Source organism: Tinamus guttatus, unplaced genomic scaffold (assembly GCF_059628265.1).
Source record: "Tinamus guttatus ecotype Peru unplaced genomic scaffold, ASM5962826v1 Tinamus_guttatus_pri_ptg000423l, whole genome shotgun sequence".
Lineage (NCBI taxonomy): Eukaryota > Metazoa > Chordata > Aves > Tinamiformes > Tinamidae > Tinamus > Tinamus guttatus.
In genome coordinates this window covers 3,366,647-3,386,150 of record NW_028288957.1, presented here as the reverse complement: position 1 = coordinate 3,386,150, position 19,504 = coordinate 3,366,647, and the positions used below count along the sequence as shown (strand labels likewise).

Below are 19,504 nucleotides of genomic sequence, written 5' to 3'. Positions count from 1 at the left end.
GTCTCCCAGGAATAATTTAGAACATTTTGTTGCTGGGAAATTACACGAGTGTAGTTTCTGCTTTACTCCAGGAAAGAATGCAGCCTCTCACATGTAGCTGGCATCCTGCTGGATGACTAGTAGTGAAAAAATTTGGGACCAAAACATCTCTTCCCCCCTACGTGCCTTTGCAGAATTCACATACCCTGTGGACTTCAGAGAGGGCAGTCAAAGGATGCTGATACATCCTGCATATCAATGTGAGGACTTCCAATTCACCTCCCTCAAGAAGCCAGGTAAATACAACTCCAAAGTGGTCTGAAAATCCACTCTTTCAACTGTTTATTCTTCTTCTAGATGGCATTAAGGTAACTAAACAAGTAGTTGGGAGAACAGCCACAAAGATGGACCTTATGCCCCTCTTCTGAGGATGTGGTCATAGATAACAACATGGAGGTAGAGATCTGTTTCAATAGGTGTCCGTGTTGTGTTGTCTCCTGGGTAGGTCTGAAACACAGAATATTACACATCCTCAGGCAGGAGACACAAGGCATGGTTTTGAATTTCATGAATCTTCTTTCAACAGAATCTCCCTTGCAACAGAAATTTGGACTGACTCCTCTTGATGGCTGGTCTTTCTCAAATGTCTGAACACCAGATCCTTTATAATTTCTCTGCTTTTAGCAGAAGGAAAGACAGTGACACAGTAGTTGTAGCTAAACACAGCTAGGAAAATCTGGACTATCAACTGGTCAAAGAGAAAGTCCAATTGCAAAGACCAGGGACCGAGTCTATTAAGGATGAAACCACTGTGCGAAGTCAAGCTGATTTCAGTTTGGCCCACAGCGAGCACTTCTGAAAAGCTGCTTCTGCATCAGTGTTACAGAAAAAAAGAGAGCTGGGTGATCTCAGAGACCCACGTGCCTGGGCCCTGAAACCTGCAGGGAGACCAAATGTCCACACAGCAACGTTTTTTGATACAGCTCTCAGCATGTAAGATCTTTCACATAGATGCTAGAGCTGGTTGTTTGTTACAGATGTTCTGCAGCTGTAGGAAGTTAGATTGGTGGCCCACATTCAGTGCAACCCAACACATTTTTAGATATGCATTTTTGAATTTCTAACAAACCAATACACTTATTTTGAAATACATATAATTTGATATTTTGTACTGTTGCTATTCATATGTGACCATCTTTCATGGCAAATACATCAAAGAAACCATCATCCTAGATCTGTTCAGCACAAACCCAAACAAATTATTGCCCAGCTTACTTCATGTTGGTTTTGCAAGTAACCAAAGCCTGGGCGTGTTTGTCACATTCAATCTATAGTCCAAGGACTTTAGTTCTATAGTTTTTAAAAGTGCAGTTAGCACTAAAGGAACAGTCAGTTTCTTATGCAGGGCAACTGTTTATAAGATTCCTGCTCATTTAGTTCTCAAACAAAAGGCATATGTGGAAATTCAAGCAACTTTCAACTATGGCTGGAAATCGGATGCCAAGGTGACTCTGGTGTGGGCCTCCATTTGCTTTCTGTGGATTCAACTGCTTTGTAAATCTAAACTACAATTACTTTAACAGCAGCGGGCAAAGTCTGAAATAAATTACCCAGATCAATCAACTTCAGCAATAACGGAGTCATACCCATTTTTAAGAGAAAGGATTTAGGAAATTTGTGCTGACAACAGCATTTCTATAACATTATCTATGTCTACAATATTCGCCCTGCATGTAGCATTACTGAGGCAGAAGCATTTTCCTTTTTTGTTCTTTTTAATCCAATGGTAAATCCTTCCAAATGATTTGCTTTGCAGGTCTCCACAAGAACAGGCATCTAATGTCAAAATTCTGTATGGGACAGGGTTTAAATAGGAGTTTGACCCCTATGCCATAGTGACAATCTCAATATACTGCATAACCAATTGACCTTAGTAGGGCTGCCTATCTCAGGACTTCTCAAGTATTTTGCATTAAGGGGGAAAAATGGAATAATCTTCTTAGAATTATCTTTAGGTTTCACTCCATTTAACTGGAGCAAATCTGAAGGCAAGTGAAAGTCTTATACAATTAGCAAAACTATTGCTCTGTTTTTTCAGAGGGATGGAGAATCAGCACGTTGGTACTCGTGGACTTCACAGTGTCAATAAAACCAAGTAGCATTGTCATGGCAAAGTCACACTGCATTCCCCCTTTCGAAAGGCTGTGTGACGGTGACAGCACTCGTCCTGCTGGCTGTGCAGGTGCCAAAGTGCTGGGACGGAAGAAGGGCCACCCTTCACATGCACGAGTCCATCGTGCTTTATGGATTTGCCTGTGTCTGGCACCAGGCAAATTACATTTCTTGCACTTTGTTTCAAAACAACCTCATATTCCTTTATTTTTATCCACCTGCAGGCATATTTCATAATAGGAAACTTGTTTTTTTAAGAGCAAATAAAACACTAGCCCCAGGATGGATTTACAACATACTAACAACTTTTCATCTTAGCAAGAGGCACATGTAGCATCATCTGAATAGAACATACTGTCTTGCCACACCAGATGCACCTGCTCTTATATTGCCAGCCCATTACCCCTGTAGGTCTCCCATTTCTCGATCCACAGTACTTGTAGCCAGTCCTGCTTTCCTCCTCAGTCTGTTCGCTCTCCTGAGCTTCCCTTTCCTTTGCACTTGTAGCCAGTGCAGTTAATAGGATACAGACTCATGCTGAATCCTGTCCTAGCAAGACAGACAACATTTTCTAATTTTGTCTGGAAGGTTTAGAAAAGCAGGGGAAGGAAAGGAGAGAAGTCCTGCTTTGGAGATCTTTCAGTTTTATCAGTCAGATCAACTTTTGACTGCTGTCTTCACAAGAGAAAGGCCTGATATTCCAAAGGTATAAAACAATAAACAAGGTAAGCTAAGTTCATCCCGACAGGGATCATAGTAATTTGGTTAACAAGGGGAACAGTATGACTGAGTAAGCCTGAAACATGAGGTGCATATTGAAAAACACAGTATTTGCAATCAGACTTAACCGCTTAGCAGTCTAACTCCATTGCATAAAGGAAACCCAGAATATTGCAGAAAAGGCATTTACCTTTGGATCCACATTTATTATTTTCCTATCACTTTTGTTCTTGAAGAGTAATCCACAGGCATTTTCTGCAATCACTTGGTAGTTTGGGCTGGAATTTGAAGTGCTGACATTTCTATCCCAGTTGTAAAAGCTGCAAAAACGTGAAACAGAAATACTGTACTTTTAGCAGATGTCAGTCTTCCATCTTAAGGGGCAAATTCTGACCTACTTATTCACGTTGAGTAGTTCCTGATTACACAGGAGTCCCTCTGAAAGCAAAACACATTTACTGAGGAGCAGAAGTCTACTAAATATTAGAAAATATGTCCAAATGTGGTCCTACATATCTAGTCTCTGGCAAACTAAAACTGAGGCCCCTACTTGACTTCTCATCTATTCAGTTCTAGTGTTACTAAAAGATTCAGAGCCTAGGTTATAACTAGCGGGAAGTGGTGATGCTTTAGAATTACTACTGTGACGGAAACAGCTCTGGAGACCACCTGAAAGTGCTTCCCAGACCACCACCGATCTGCAAACCAGATGTTAGAGCCAACAGTTTCCCCTTGGATCGCAATGCAACTCTCTTGCTGCCTTACTGTTTTCCTTTCCCTTGTTTTTAATGTAATTCTGGTATTAAAGTTTTTGGATGTCTCCTCACGGGCCAGACATAGGAGGGAGGGGTTGAACTTCAGTTCCCCAAAGAAAATCCCGGCTCCCCGAAGAGCCGGAGGTGGCAGCTGGTGATTAGTTCTGCAGCTCCATCAGGCTGACCGCGTTTGCAGGTTTCTGAAACGTCTCGGAGCTAAACGCCACATCAGAAGGAATCATCAGCCCGCTATGTCAATACCAAATGCACACAAGAGGATTGCAGCAATTTATCCATCTTCCTTCTAGCCCGGAGGTGTTGGAATTCCAAAGGAATTCTCAAACATTTCTCAAACAGCTGGCCTCAGCCATTTTGGGTTTTGTACTCTCGCACGCTCCTTGTTAGTATTTGTTTGGGAACCTTTGCTGCTCAGACATAACTGCAAATTGCATGACACGATGGCACTGCCACATGGACCTCCGTGGGGTACTCACGTGGTCATTGAAGCGGTCCACTGCACTTCTGCTTCTTTTCAGATGTATTTTTGGTAAAAGGATAACAAAGCAGAAAGAAGCCAGACACTCGTTCTGGGTGCAAGTAGGACTTAACAAGTCTTGAAAACACAAAGCCTTTTATTTTCATATCTTCTGCCAGGATACTCTGCTCCAGTTAGATACATGGGTTCCTGTTTTAAAAGAGCCCTTGATTTCTGCTTCACATTGAAAGGAAAAAAACAATAGGCCTGATTACTACGTATTCAAAGCCTTTTTTTCATTCCGAATACCTCTGCTGAAACTAGAGCAATGCAGAGCGACTTAGCAATGAATTTGCAACACCTTTATGGAGTTCATCCTGGCATTACTGACCTCAGTGGGTGATTTGCCACTTAAGTGGATGGATTTTGCCCAGCTTATGACTTGAGATGTGTTCAGCACAAAATTAAGTTCTTGAGCAAATGAGTTAATGAAAGTACAAGCCGTCCCTTGGAGTTGTGCGCAGTCTTGTGCTTGAGAGACTGCAGAAATGAGTGAAAGGTGGGTGCACATAATAAATTCAGCTTAATGGTTTTGCTTTGATACTGTAATTGGTTAACTTGTTGTCTGTTGGATTATTTAATGCTCCTGGGTAGTCATGTTAAGTGGTAAATATACACATTTTTTGCATGCACCGTTTAAACCTAAGTATAAGAATATACATAAATTTATATACAAATTAAATGCACAAGTTCTTTTAACTCATTGCTCAACAACGTTATTTCATCCATGGAGCTTTTTCTCGTCTCCCGGGACACAACTCACTTAACAAGACAGATCACACTAATGAAGACTGTGCTGGAAAACCGCTACCAGATTAGGAAGGATTTGTTCTACATTATCTCGGGGAGGATGGAAAAGTCTGTCTACAAAGAGTTCCCCACATTCATTAAAAAGAAATTAAACATCTGAAAGAGGAAATACTCAATTAGCTGCCGGATAATAACTTCCTGCATTTTGCCAAGTTTCCAGCCCCACTCCTACAATCCTTCCACATTTAAGCCACTGGGAGCATTGGCTGTCCGGCGAATAAAAGATGAGAGCTCAGACGGACTTTATATTGAGAAGTGACTGTCTAATGCAAGCAGTTTTGTGACGGGCTCTTTGCTGCATGGCAAACTGGTTGCCCTTGTATGCTCAGATGCTAGGAAGAAGCCACAAGACGCCCGCTGGTGAAAGGCAGCCAATCTGCCTGAGCTCTTGCCCGAGGGGCCGGAGAGTTGGAATGCCGCCCTGCAGGAGTGCCCAGGCTGCCAGCGGAGCCCCACGGCCTCCAAAGCAAGGCCAGCGGAGAGCGAGGAGACCTTGGGGATGCCCGGCCACGGAAACACTTGCACCCGCGTCCCTCCTCCGCCAGGCTCGCTGACAACCGCCACAACCGATTCTCCGCCGATATCCGCGTGAGCCGCGGGATGAGGAGGGCTGCGGAAGCCAGGGGACAATGTTGATGCAAGGACACGCTGCCTGGGAATACAGTTAGGCAGGAAGTCAAAGGGATATTTTGATGGGAGGAGCAAGGAGTTGAAAAGGATTCTCTGGAGCAGCCTCTCTCTTTGCTGTCAGCTACTTCTAAGGAAACTTGTGGATGTTACTCAGTACTTTCTACCACGTGGCTGTTGCAATAAAAGGAGACTAGAAATTAGGACCTACAAAATCTCATCCATGTTTCTCTCTCACTCTAGAAATAACAGTAAACAAAAGTGCATCATGGAGTACTATCTATGGGCTACTACAATCCCAATCCAAGCAAATTGATTTTTATTAGTAGAATTAGAGATAGCTTTAAATATTTAAATTCTCCTGAAAGGAAAACATGCTATCAGACGAACAGGATCAAATGCCAAACTCCAAATTCACCGTGTACTTTTTTTCTATTATTATTTTGTTTGATTTCCAAGTGTTTTGGAACAAATTTAACAGTCCTCAGCATGGCTCTTAAGTATGTGGAATATGAGAGACTTAGCAGTGCCCACAGTCCAGCTGCAAAAAGAATGCACATCTTTTTTTTGTTGTTGTTTTAACAATGAATTGTTGCTGCAGTGGTATATAACAAGTACCACACTGTGTTTGGGAATACAGGCTAAAATATGTGAGGCCTTTTTTTTTTTTTTCCTCTTTTTTTTTCCCTTTATTTATCAGCTTATTCTGGTCAGAGCAGATTTTCATTCTGCAAATGCCTTCCCAGGACCCAGGAATATGAATACAGGGTTTTGTATACTTAAAGTTCTCCTTTGGGTACCAAGATGGCAGCTCCTCAAACCACACGGTGCTTATAGAATGTCTTTCATCCCAAAATCTCTGGATCTTCCCTTCTGTAAACAGGCATTAAAACACTTGGCATTCTTGTGAGATTGAGGCAGCTCCTTGGTGGCCAGGGGAGTCAGGGCACAGAAATCATCGGAGATCCTCTCCCAGGATCACGCAGTCCCTATTGCCAGCTCCAGGAGGCAGCAGCTTTAGGAGGACTTGGGGCAGGTCAGCTGCCTTCCTGGGTGCAAATCTTTGGCAAGATTTTACAGGCTGGATTTTGCTGTGCAGATGCACTTTGTCCCCTTTCCCCGCTTATCCCGGGGGGAACCCAAGGACTTGCAGAGCCCATGCTAGGGGCTGAAGTGCCCGCGCGGCCTCGCACGACCTACAGCTGGTTGCAGTCACACGCGGAACGATCCGAGGGTTGTCAATCACCGCCTGACCGAATGGAAAGGTGTCTATCTGCAGGGTAAGGGCTTTGTTGTCCCCGCTCTTTATTTACCATTTAAATCAGCAAAATCGGGGAGAGAACACAGTGTAAAGGTGTTTATGTCTGTGTTGCCTCCACCTTTGATCCCAAGGGGTTAGATTATACTACCCTATTCTTTCTTGCCCTCAGGATAAGGGTTGGTTCCTTGATTCTGTTCTCTACTTCTCTCTTCCCACCCACACGTACACTAAGATAAAACCATTCCCTATAGCAGACTGGGACTTCAGTCAAAAACTAATTATAAACAATGACGGCTCGACAGCTTTTTTCAGTTTGTGGTTGTACGAATTTGTGATGCAAACTATCTGGCTTCAGCCCCCCTCCTGGTAGTTTACAGGCCAGCCTGCTTTTGTTGGGCAGCAGCAGAAGGGTGCTGACAGGGGGGACAGGGAGACACAGGGCAACAAAGGAGAGAAGAGATGGAAATAAAAACCAAAGGAGGCCCTTGAGCCTGAAAAATGATACACTTTCTGCCCTCCAGGAGGAGGGCAGCGATAATCATGCTAATAGGGGGAAAAATTGGCATTCTTCACGCGCTTGCCCAATATGACAAAGTAGCAACAGGCTGGGACGGGCCTGGCCTGTCAGCCCTTCCACGGCTTTCTGGTGCAAACGAGGTCAGTGTCTCAGTGGGACATGACACTGTGTAATAGAGCACATATGCCTGACTCCATGCCAGCCACTGTTTCATAATATGATGCATGTCCCAGACCCCCAGTTAAATAAGAACAAGCCACCTCCCCCCGCACACAAACTCCCTTGTCAAAGAGTTAAAGAGATGCTGAGAATTGCTTTTCTTTTGCATCCTGAAGCAGCTTTGACTGAAATAATTACATTTACCAAATAACTGCCACGGTAGGATGAGATTTGTTATGGTACTTCAGCAAACCAAAGCAGTTTGATTTGCTCCACAGCTACTGTGCACAGTAGTTAGTTATTTTTGCTCTCTGGGGTTTAAAACAGGTAACATTTTGCTAAATTCTCATGGCTGATTATCTTCCCTACGGGTTGTAAATCCAACGCAACTCCACCGAACTCTTGTATAAAATCGGTAGAAATAAACATCTGGTCCATAGGGCTAATTCATGCCTCGGTTTCCTACTGGGAGTGAAAAAGCGCAGCCCTTCCTGGTGCGTCTGTAATTACAAAGCAGGAGTCACCACGGTAAATATTGTCTGACAAGTCCTCTTTGTACCACTGGCACTGGGGGAAGTGGTGACATACGATCGCTGCATCTGTCACCAGGCCTCCCCACGCAGAACTGGAGTGGCGAGAGCGTGGTTAGCACTGCAGGCAGAAATGGTTTTTAAGACTGTTCTGACCTTGCCCTTGCTGTTTAGCTCACGCAGAGCTTGCTGCATCTCATGACAGAAGTTGGGAAAGAGCCGTGCCAGGGCTGGGGGTGGTAGTGCCCGTTCACTATGGAAAGGCAGTTTGCAAGGATGAACGCGGTGCCAGCCAGCCCTGGAAGCATCTCAGCCTAGGGAGGGTGCAGCTTTTCCCTCCCGCTCCGATGCGGACAGCTCCAGCAAGGATGCTCTGCGGCCAGCAGCAGCACCTTCTTTTTGCAGTTGCTGGAGGCAGCCTCTGCTTTGTCTCTCGCTGGGAAACGCGAAAATGTGGCTCAGCAGGGATGCAAGGCAAAGCTGCCACTGATTTTGGGGGGCTGGAATTCACACAGTATGTGCAAAAAGCACAGGGCAAGAACCAATATATGACTGCCCAGTGTGGGGACTAGAGCTACTCCAATGAAGGTCATGAATAGCAAAAGTCTGAAAATATCTCATCTGCTGACTCTCCTTTCATGTGTCACTTCCAAAGCACCCATTTTGTTTTCTTATCCCACTTTTTGGTTGTTTTTAACTTCGGTGGCCCTTTGCAGAAAGAGCTCTGAAGGGATGCGCGGCCATGCTGATTCCCGTTCTCTTGGGATTTCACAGAAAAATTGTAACGAACTGACACCAACAAACCCGTGCTCCGAGGACAGGGAGGCAGCTACCCGCTCTGTGCAAGGGGCCCTACCCCTGAAGCCAAGAGTACTGATGCGCACTGGGCACCACGGGAAGCGGAGCTCAGGTCACGCAGACGTACCATGCAGGGCAATAAACGGAAAACAAGGGAATTCAAGACTGCTGTTAGGAACTGTATGCTGGTGGAGGGGCTTGCTGAACTACAAAAGGACATTGCCCCTTCAGGCTGCACCAAACTGGAACCCAAATCTCAGCCCCGCTGGTGCAGGTGGGATGGACCTCACAGTCCCACGGGAAGGCAGCTCTAAGCTGTTCCCCTGGACGCTGGCAGGATTTGGGTGGTAAAGAGCTCACGTAAACAGAAAAGGACTCGAGAGCAGAAACCCCCCAAAGCCCCAGTACTCGAAACAGCTAACACTCCATATTACACCATTCTGAGAAATATGGGCTACAGCGGCTTCTTTAAGAAAGAAAGATACTTCTGAGGAGTGAGCAAAGCTCTTTCAAGCACTTTTGGCAAAACAGTAACTCCCTTAAGATGGTATGTGCTCCCGTAAGTCAGGGCTAAACAACATGATTCCAGCAATAGCCAGAGGGGGAATGGGGCAGGCAGGAGGTTTATCCATTAGCCTGAATTTGGATGCTCTCAGCCTACAGTTTTTCTATGTACACAGCACTTATCTGTGCGTCAACTGAACGGTGCATTCCGAGTTCACCGTGGCTTGTCATATTTTTTTCAGTTCGAACGGCAGCAGCAAGAAGGAAGGCTTGGAAAGCAATTTCGTTACAAAAGAGTTAGACTTTCCATAGCCAAAAGATGATATCGCCCTGCTATTTCTTTTTTTTTTCTTTTGACAGAATAACCTGTAATCTTCATACAAAATAGTGATTTTCTAACAGAAAATACAATGATCCATACTCTCAGGGACCACAGGTGAGTGCATCTCTCCTGCCTATGCTCATTTACAGCATATTGCATCTTGTTGGTCTATCTACCAGCATATAAAAAGGTTTCATTTTCTTCCTCTGCTACACACACACCCCACAGATGTTGAAATATTTGTTGCACTGAACTTACTCAATGGATGAGTCTTCTTGTGGTTGTGAATTACCTATGAATCAGAGATGATTTGCTGTGTAACACACAGAGCTCGCGATACATCTACTCTGTCTACACACAGCCCCCCTCGGGCTTTCCACATGCAGCAATGGGATCCAGATGAGAATCCTGCCCAGCTCTCCGTAGTCTCACTCACCACCTGCTCCCCTCTCCTGTCATCTGATTGTGTCACAAGTCGTTACCCTTCACCTTCCACGAAGGCCTGAGGACCTGAACTGGGACACATATTTCAGTCTTCAAAAACTAAATGTTGTGTCTCAAGTTTGCTGTCTCAGAAGGATGTTATTAAGCCAGCAAACCCCAAACGGCTTTTTTTTTTTTTCTCTTATTTTCAAATATAGGATTCTTCTTCCCTTTCCAAATTCTCCAGGCCTCTGGGCAGAGTAGTTATTTATGGGACCTGAACAAGTGCAAAAAATGTTTCAGGATTCAGCAGGGAAAGAAAGGACATCGTACTTGCTTCTGGGGCAAGAAGATATGGATTTTAACAACATATAATTGTTGACGTGACAGAGCATATCGCTGACTCAACCTGTCACAGGGTGTAAAGGATTTCTTTTCCACTGCTAAGCTTGGACTGACATTTAGCAGTGGGAAATTAAACAAGAGAACCTCAACCTATGTTTTAAAAACTCTTAAGAAAAAAAAAAGAAAGAAAAACAACACCTTCTTGCGTGCAGAGCTTCAGTCAGTGTCTGCTTGGGATGACCTGGTAATTCAGGTGACATTTCAGAAATGGCACAGTTACCTCAAAGTCACCCTGACAAAACTCTTAATGACAACTATTCCTGCACATATTTATAATACACCTCCAGATGCTGGACCTGTGCCATTCACCGATGCTTGAAGAACTGATGCTTCCCAACGCTATATTGTTTTGTGCATACACAGACACAACAAAACAGCTCTTTTATCCTATGGAAAGCATAAACCAAATGTGAAACTAGTAGCTGGGTAGCTCCATCTTAAGCTCTCCTCTTAAATTCCCAATTCTGTGAGGTGAATATCATGAAATCCAAACACTGCCTAACAGAGGATTGCAAATGGTGTAAAATAAACCTGCTGTTTTCTTGTTTTTTAAACCAGCGTGGCTTTTCCTGCCTCGGCATCCCCATATGCAACACTCCATCCTTAGCAGCAGGAAGATGTGGGTGGCCACGGGCTGCACAGCAGAATATTGAGAACTGAAGCACATCTGGCACCCGAGCTGGGCCTGGGTCATCCTTCCTCTAATTCAACCTGGCTCTCCACAGCTGGCAGCTCAGCTCCTAGTCTAACCGCTCCAATTTGCAGGTCCACGTGCTTTCACTCTTGGTGGGCATTAGCAGACATCCTCAGCACTGCAGCATTTAGGAATATTTCTGAGAGCCAAGATGGGGTTTTCTTTGTGTGTAATCTGCCTAACGCTCCCACCATTCTGTTTGAACTTCGGCAGGGATAGCATTTGCATTGCAGGATGAAGGGTGAAATGAACAACAAAAAGAGAAGAAATGAAAGCAATGAAAGGGAAAGAAAATGCAGTCCTGGGGGTTATAGGCTCAATCCCAAGAAATGATGAAAATACTTTCAGACTGCAGAACTTGTACAGTAATCACTCAATTTATTATCTTATTAATTCTCTCGATCTTTAAAAGAATAAAACCACCCAGCACATGAAGATTTATGGCAAAAGAAAAGAAAATGTTTCATCTTGAAGCTATAATGAAGAAGAAAAAAAGAGGCGTGTAGTTGTTGAGAGAACAACAGGATGAATAGCTTATATATATTGTGCAATTAATAATACTGAAGGCCTGTTGGAAGTTGTGTATAGCTGATGGATCAGCTGTACAAAATGGGAGTCCCTTTCACTTGCTCCTTTCCCTCGCTGTATACTGGAACACAGCGATTACATTCAAAACCAGCCAGTCGAGAAACTTGTTTTCCCTATTCTGCCTTTTAAAACTATTTTTAGCAGGGAGAAGGAAAAAAAAAAAAAAAGAAAGAAAGAAAAAAGCTATAAAAATCTTAGCCACGGAAGTCTCCCTTTTAAAAGAAAAAAAAGAAAGGAAAAAAAAAAAAAAAAACTTCTACATGGGCACGCACTGGGCACTCTGTCCCAGTCCCACAGTCAGCATTGAGGCCAGCTCTGAATGGCAGTCTCTGCAGAACAGGAAGCTTTGAGTTCACCCACTACAAGTTTACTGAAACCACTTCTTCATTCCATGAGAAAAAGGAGAATAAAATGATGACCTGGGAGAAGGGAGAAGAGATTAGTGAATCTTCCTTGGGGGGAAAAAAAAAAAAAAAAAAAAAAAAAAAACACGTTAGGCAAGGATTTGGACCGGTTATTTGAAGTGAATTTCTAATGAAGGCTGACCTAGAAATTTAGGGGGTGTCATAGTTAAGCATTCATGTGGTTGTGCTGGAGGTCACTTACTAGCTTTCCTTTCCCATCAAGGTCCTGAGTATGACGACCAACCGGAGCCCTGTGCCATCATTCAGCTAATTGCTGCAAGTGCCAAAGAGACAGCTAAGTGCCAAGAAGGATTTCCAGAATCAGGTGATTTCTTGCCTGATGATTTCTTGTGGTAGGCATGGCCTGCTGTGGGGGGAGCTTCGGCATTTTCTTGTGAATCCCCCTGGGCATCTGCCCGTACCTTTTACACCTCCAAAAGTATGGGCTGCTTCAGTGCTTGGTTGGATCAGAGCCATAACAAGTCATGATGAGTGGGAAGGCCTGGAGGAACTAAACGACAGCAAGACAGGTAGGTGAGTTAGTAAAGGAAATGCTGCTGTGCTGCTACGCATCAGTTTGGATATGTGTGTTCTTGGTGGAGCTGCGCCAGCTTCTCAAACATCTTCCCTTTTGAAGGAAGCAGGGTTAACATCAATAAATAAGTCCCCTTGATCAAAGTTTGATTAAGCAAGTGAGACGAAATGCTAGATTTTTCTGAAGGCATGTATTCAAAGCATGCTTAATATATGCATGTATCTCTCGCTGCCTTTCTTCCTGTGGTTTCTTTCAAAGGGTCTTCCTTCCTTTCCAACTGGAATCTCCTTAGGCACTGAATGAGCTCAGTACAGAAAAATCTAATCCGTAAAATCATCTGCTAAAACTTCTGTTGAAAAATAATAATTTTATGAAAAATCAATACTTTTTTGTGTCGTATTTTACTTATGGGAAAAGGGGGATGTCAAGTCAGGATAGCCAGCCAACCTTCAATTCTTGAACAGTATTCCATCCTCCTTCCCAAACTTTACTATTGCAAATCTTTCGAAATCCTAATGGCTCCAACAGCGAGGGAATCCTTAAGACTCTATGTCTGTTGAATCACTAAAACTGAGTTTTCCAAGTGACACCTAGGGACATTTAGCTGCATGTGTCCTGCTGAAAGTGAAAAACAGGAGACTGAAAGTCTCGGTGCCCTGAGAAGACCTCGGCTCCCCTCACACCTCCCTCTAGGAGACTGTGACGTTCCTGCGGGATAGCTCAGGCCCTGTGCGGGTGGTGCTGCTTTGATCAAGCTCTTGCATATCAAGTCTCTCATCCTCCAGAATTTTGACAACCATTCCAAAAAATTGAGGAGGAAAGTCTTAAAAGTTTAGGCTTGTCTTCAAAATGATGCTCTACAACTCCCTGCCTCCAAAATCTCTCAGGGTTTTATACTGATTGCAGTGACCTCAGGTTTTAAATGTGCAAGAAAGGAGAGATTAAAACTCATCAGTAATTCCATCTTCAGCAACTTAACTTCCTTTCACAGGCAAAAGTGCCATTTATTCAGGAAAGAGATATTTGTCTCGGGGAAAAATCTTTTTGGGACAATCACTCCTACAGTGATTAGATCCCAGGGGTTGAGATAAAACATGTGTCCTCGGGAAGCGCTGGATTACACACACACACTTCAGGATGTGAAAACTGCTGCAAAATGGGACATGGACTTTGCTGCTTCCACCCTGCCAATACCCCTGGAGAGAGAGATACATTTGGTAAGGATATCGTGACCAGAGCACACAGGAGACTGCTGAATTTGAAGAGAACTACTGAGGGTTAGTCATATAAAAACAAAATTTCAAGACGCACAACATATTTTGTCATTTTCTAAATAGTAACTTTAACTTCAGACACCTCTTCCTGAAAACACTGCTCTTGATGTGATCAATTATTTACTTACAGTTGAACTTTCAGTACAGAAAAAGGCACTGCCTTTTTTATTTGCTGCTAAAACTTGATGTAACTCACTTCAGCTACCGGTGTGACACACAGCAACATGCAGCATGAATGGCTTAAATCAACAAATCTATATTGAAAACAGATTTTTTACCCATTCAAATCAGAAACACACTATTAATCTGAGAGACTGACATAGCTAATTTAAATGTATGTTTAGTGACAGAGCAGGGAGATGACAGGGCATTAAACAGGCGACTTTTCTATTTCTATATTCAAACAACGTGGCAGGCTTGTGATGTTAGTGAAGCAAAATGGCAGAGAGTGTTCACATCCCTTATCTCTTCTCTACAATAGACTCAGAGCTTGTAATCTGACTGCAAAGCTTTAGCACATGAGACACACATGTATAACTAGAGAGTCAAACTCTGTCATCTACTTGCAGATTAAAATGAGAACCAGTCTATAAGCAGAACTTCTTTGAAATCTGAGGGGATAAAAAGGATAGAGGCCCCAGTTCCAGAAAGTACTTTAAACACATTGAATACAACAGGACTACTGAGCGCACTGCAAGCTGCACATATGCTCTGGTCAGAAACCCGTTCCAGGAAGACGTTATGCAAAAGATGAAGAGAGAGAAGACAAGAAAGCAGGAAAATGAGAGAGGAGTTGAAGGAGAACTTCACGTGGTAGAAGGGCGCCGCATACGTGAGCGAACGGTAAATGGTTCGAACACATTTGTTGGGTCTTGCAGGTGAGGATGAACACAAACCTCATGGAATAGACAGAGGAAGCCAACAGAAAGTCCTCTGAAGGGAGCGAGTTGGCCATGTAGTTGTTACTCATCTTAGTTGCAAATCACCTGAGGTTATCTGAATCAGAGGAAGCAAAGACGATGCATGTCCTTACAAAGGAGGAGAATAGATTCAAAACAGGATAAACTGATATGTAGGACTACTGAGGTTGTAGTTTTTTAAACAGTTCCAAGAAAAACATTTTAGATCAACAGCTGACAATATGAATGTTAGACATTTTGGTAAGATCAGAGGAATCAGATACCCAGAGGAGGGATGCTTAGTACAACTGTTTCAAAGTCTGCCTGTCCCTTAATGAGCAAAGCTATTAAACAGACTAAACGAGCAAAACTGTTTTGGAGAATCCACGTGCCTCTTGGCACAAACACGAAAAATGAATAAAGGATATCACGGCATGCTGGAGATGAAGAACCACCACAACAACTTTCTCAGAACATTGCAACCCAGAAGCAATTTTTTATCGTGTTTACATTCATGAAACTCTTATGCTTACCACCTAAAAGAGGGGTCAGCTTGATTTTTGTTGTTGCTGTGCATATCCATTGCAAAGGTACGCAGAACATTACGCATTCACATTCAATACTCAAAATCAGAAACTATAGCTTATTGCTTAAGTCTTCTCCTCCAAAAAGAGCAACAGTGGTGCCTAAATGACTGAGGCTCCTGAACCCACAGCTTTAATTGGACATTTGTATGCAACTTCATTGACTTTGAGAGTTTTACATTGCTGCAGTTCTGCAACTTTCTGAGCATCACTGCGGAAGCTGCAAATTCACATCTTTTCCATGGGATATTCACCCCAGGGTAGGATAAACAACCCAGCCATGTCATCTGCTTCAAAACATCCTAAGTCCAGTATCACCCATTTGGCTCATGCTGAAGCTGCAGGTTTAGTTCTGCTGAGATCACAGGGTAGCTCTTCTTCCAAGGCTGCTCTACACAGAGCTCCTTGTTAAGAGTTTCCAAAGACGACGGAAAGCTCTTTCCCCATGATGTCTAGTATGATTGTTCACAAGGCGCCGGGATGTTCACAGTTACATGGAACTCAAAAGTTTAAGAGTATTTTGTAAAAAGTAAATGGGCAACCATTAGCATAGATAGCAATTATTTCGCATGAGAGCAATAATAATCAACAAAACTGATGGGTATGGAATATAAAACCAAAGCATTTCATTACTGCTATGACAATAGCAAATGGGACCTGAGTTGGCTGGCACTATCAAACATCACTTCTATTAGGAAGACAGGTTTGACAGAAGCTATGTGAGTGCAACGACGAAATGTCAGAGATAGAAGTAAAAGAAGAAATTATAATCCCTGTTCTCCGTGAATGTATTGCTGATTTTCACAGGTCAAAAGACACCATTTTTGGTGGAGTTGCTTCCAGATGAAAGCAATCCAAAAGGGGAAGCATCGGGGCAACGATCTGAGCTTCTCTAAAACACAGCAATACCATTTTACAGAAAAAGCATTACACAAAACATTAGCAAAATAGTATGGAAAAGTAAGTGTCTTGGAAAGCCTAACGCGCAGATGAGGATTTCCTGGAGGCCAGGCTGGTTCCCTCAGCAGTTAGATAAGAGGAGGAAAACAAAAACAAACAAACAACCCGCCCCCCAGTTCTGAATTTCTGTCACAAGTTTATCACTTTTCTATGTTTTGAGAAGTACTCTGAAGAACAGAATGGCAAATCTTTGCAACCTTTGGAGAATAGGAGTGGATCCCACCTCCTGTGAATCCTCCAAGGCCAAGATACTTTGATCTCCAAGAAAGATTCTGATTCCAGGAGAAAAAAAAAAGAAAAAAAATAAATAATCTTCATCTCAGCCAGGCTCATTGCAAAATTTCACAAGAAGCAAAACCGTGCCTTTGACATGCTCCCATGGGACATGAGTAAAACCCTGTTCCAGAGAGGTTAACACAAAAAAATCAGCATTTTGCTTCCCCTTGAAACAAGTATATTTGGAATTTTCTTCTGCAAATCCTGTTGAGTTTTCTCTTATGCAGGCACAATGTAATAAGAACTCTCATTTAAGTATGAGCTCTGTGTTTCATAGCGTAACAACAAAGCCTGAGCCCTTTACAGGCTTAGCAAAAGAACGTATTCATAAAGTGCCTCGAGTAAGAGGATTCTGATTTTAACTAGTGGGTGGGCCACAACACTTGTGACCAAGATCACAAGCCTTGGCAGAAGGAAGATATTTGGAAAACATAGTGACTGTCATCTGCCGTCGAAGAGAATTAAGTGGCATGGGGAGGAGTGAAAATGTACAAGTGATGGTGGCCATCACCACTGCCGGGCAAAACAGCAGATAACGCTGTAATAAACTGTGAAGGACAAAAGGAACGGACCAAGACTTGGCAAAACAAGGACAGACAAACCTTCAGGGAATGAACCTCTCTCTCAGAGGACAGAATATGCAGGCATACGTGTGTATGCAAGGGAAACACAAAGGTATTTGTTCCCAAACAGCACAGTGCTTTTAGCAGCAGATTTAGACTTCTAGCAGATTATTTACTTCTGGCGATTTTAAATTGAAGACATAAGTTGTTCCCCTCCCTAATGTTTTGTGCTGGATTCTCAAATATTATGATAACTGATGTGCTCATTTTTCCCCACATCTGCTTAACGGAGTTTAATGCTTTGAATTGAAACGTTCTGTTGCAAAAGATGCATCTACCCTCACCAAACTAACTTCTAAGCAGTGCTTTAAATGGCTCAATTAGCTCATAAGAGCATGAAGGACAGAAAAATTACCTCTCCTTCCCCACCTTAAATGTTAGCTCGTCTTCCTCCCGCCCTTTCTCCTGCTGTTCTTCAGGAAATATTTTCAGTGTGGTTACAACATGTGTGATCTGCATGTGCACAGAAGGCCATAAATCCGAATTAGCAAATGTTTATCTTAGCTTCCGAACGTCTTGGAGAGCACGGTACCAGCAGCCCGCAGACCTCGGCGAACACCGGGGCAGGAGAGGGTGCCCGCCAGGCCCCATCCGTACCCAGGGTGTTTTGCTCCGGGGTGTAATGAGAAGCAGAAGGGCCCAGAGGTTTGCTCGGCGGCGGCTCTCGCGTGGAGGTGCAGGTGCATTACCCAGACGGAGGGCTGGAACAATGTGTTTCTGGCACAGGGAGGCCTCCAGCTTGGCTCGCCGCTCGCTGCTTCACATCCAAACCTTGTTACTAGAGCAGGTTGGAATGTCATTCTAAATCCAGGGTCTCCAGGCATTCATCGAGAAAGGGGGCCAGCAGGAGGGGGGGAAATCCTATTTAAAACTTGTAGTAAAGGAAAACCATATCCTCCAAAAATGCCCTATCCGTGAGAGAATTAAGGCTCTTTCCTTAAGAGCCATTTTCAGAGACAAAGTAAACACAACCTGTGGGACCCTTTTTTGTACCCGCAGTTAAGCTGTCATCATGCGCAGATGTGCACTATCTTTACTACGGCAGGACATTAGATTATTTCCTTAAACTGGTCTCATACTTCAGCCCCTGGAAAAGCACCAGAAGAATTTACTGGGTCTGAGAGCCTCCGGTTGCACCGAACGAGCCCCGCTTGGATCACCTGGAAGAGCCCGGGAGCTCCCGGCCACTGAGCACCAACGCCGAGAGGAGAGAGGGACCGCAAGGCCGCGCGCCGCGGGCAGAGTCGCCAGCGGGCACGGCTGCTCCCGCGCCGCCGAGGCGGCCTCCGGGCCCACGGCCGGCTCGCCGGCACATCCCGGCACGGAGCGGTGCCGTGAGGCGCCCCCAAAGGAATGTGCCCTTTTGCGAGGCTGCAGCGAGCACCTGGGAGTGAGAGTGAAAAAGGAGGCAGGGGCAATTATGGAAATTGAGAGACCTAGAGAACTGGGAAAAGAGTTAAATGAAACTCAAGAGGAGACAAACGGTCATGCACTTATTTTATGGAGAATGAGAAGGGAGAAAAAAGGGGAAAAAGGCACAACACCTTTTCTAAAGTTTACAGCTTTTGAAATCTGAAGCACATTTTTTCCTTCTTGGAATCCCCTCTGCTGTCATTAACTATTCTGCCCTGTCTGGAAGTGGATGAGACTTAAACACAACCCCTAGGATTACCCTGAGGGTTTATGGAGTCATGAACCAAACTTCCATCTCCTCTCCGCAAGCATGAATGCCTTTGGGATATTTTGAAAAATCAAATCACTATTGTATATCACATTAAGATTTTTAGGCATGTAAATAGGAATCCTGCAATGTAAACAAACAAAAAAGATTGTGCTGAGATTAAAAAAAAAAAAAAAAAGGAGAATCACAGAGACACAGAGAAAGGTATTATTTATCTACACATATCTCTGCTAGAGGTCAGGAGTTTTGTCTTAACTTCCTAAAGCCCCCAGAAATGGACTTTTAATGCTAACATGTGCTGCAGTAAAGTGGCATTAACACGCTAAAATCAGTGTGCATGGCTTTTTACAGGTGTATTCCTAAGGATGGTTGTTGGAGCAAACGAAAAGTGATTGAAGTTACACTAACTTGATTTTGATGAAGTAACTTTGGGCATGACCACTGTGGTCAGAAAAGAAGATTCTATGAG

The 19,504-nt window shown here is 43.7% G+C and overlaps 1 protein-coding gene across 1 annotated transcript in view; it reads right to left on the bottom strand.

Moving 5' to 3' along the window:
- Positions 1-304: 304 nt before the first annotated feature.
- The window catches only part of CFAP299 (cilia and flagella associated protein 299), a 169,241-nt gene continuing 150,041 nt past the window's right edge, over positions 305-19,504 (bottom strand). Inside the window, exons 5-6 of the mRNA XM_088531504.1 lie at positions 3,062-3,191; positions 305-486 (exon numbers count right to left, since the gene is read on the bottom strand). Coding sequence (XP_088387630.1) covers positions 391-486; positions 3,062-3,191 — 226 coding nt within the window. The 3' untranslated portion in view covers positions 305-390. The remainder of the gene's footprint in view (positions 487-3,061; positions 3,192-19,504) is intronic.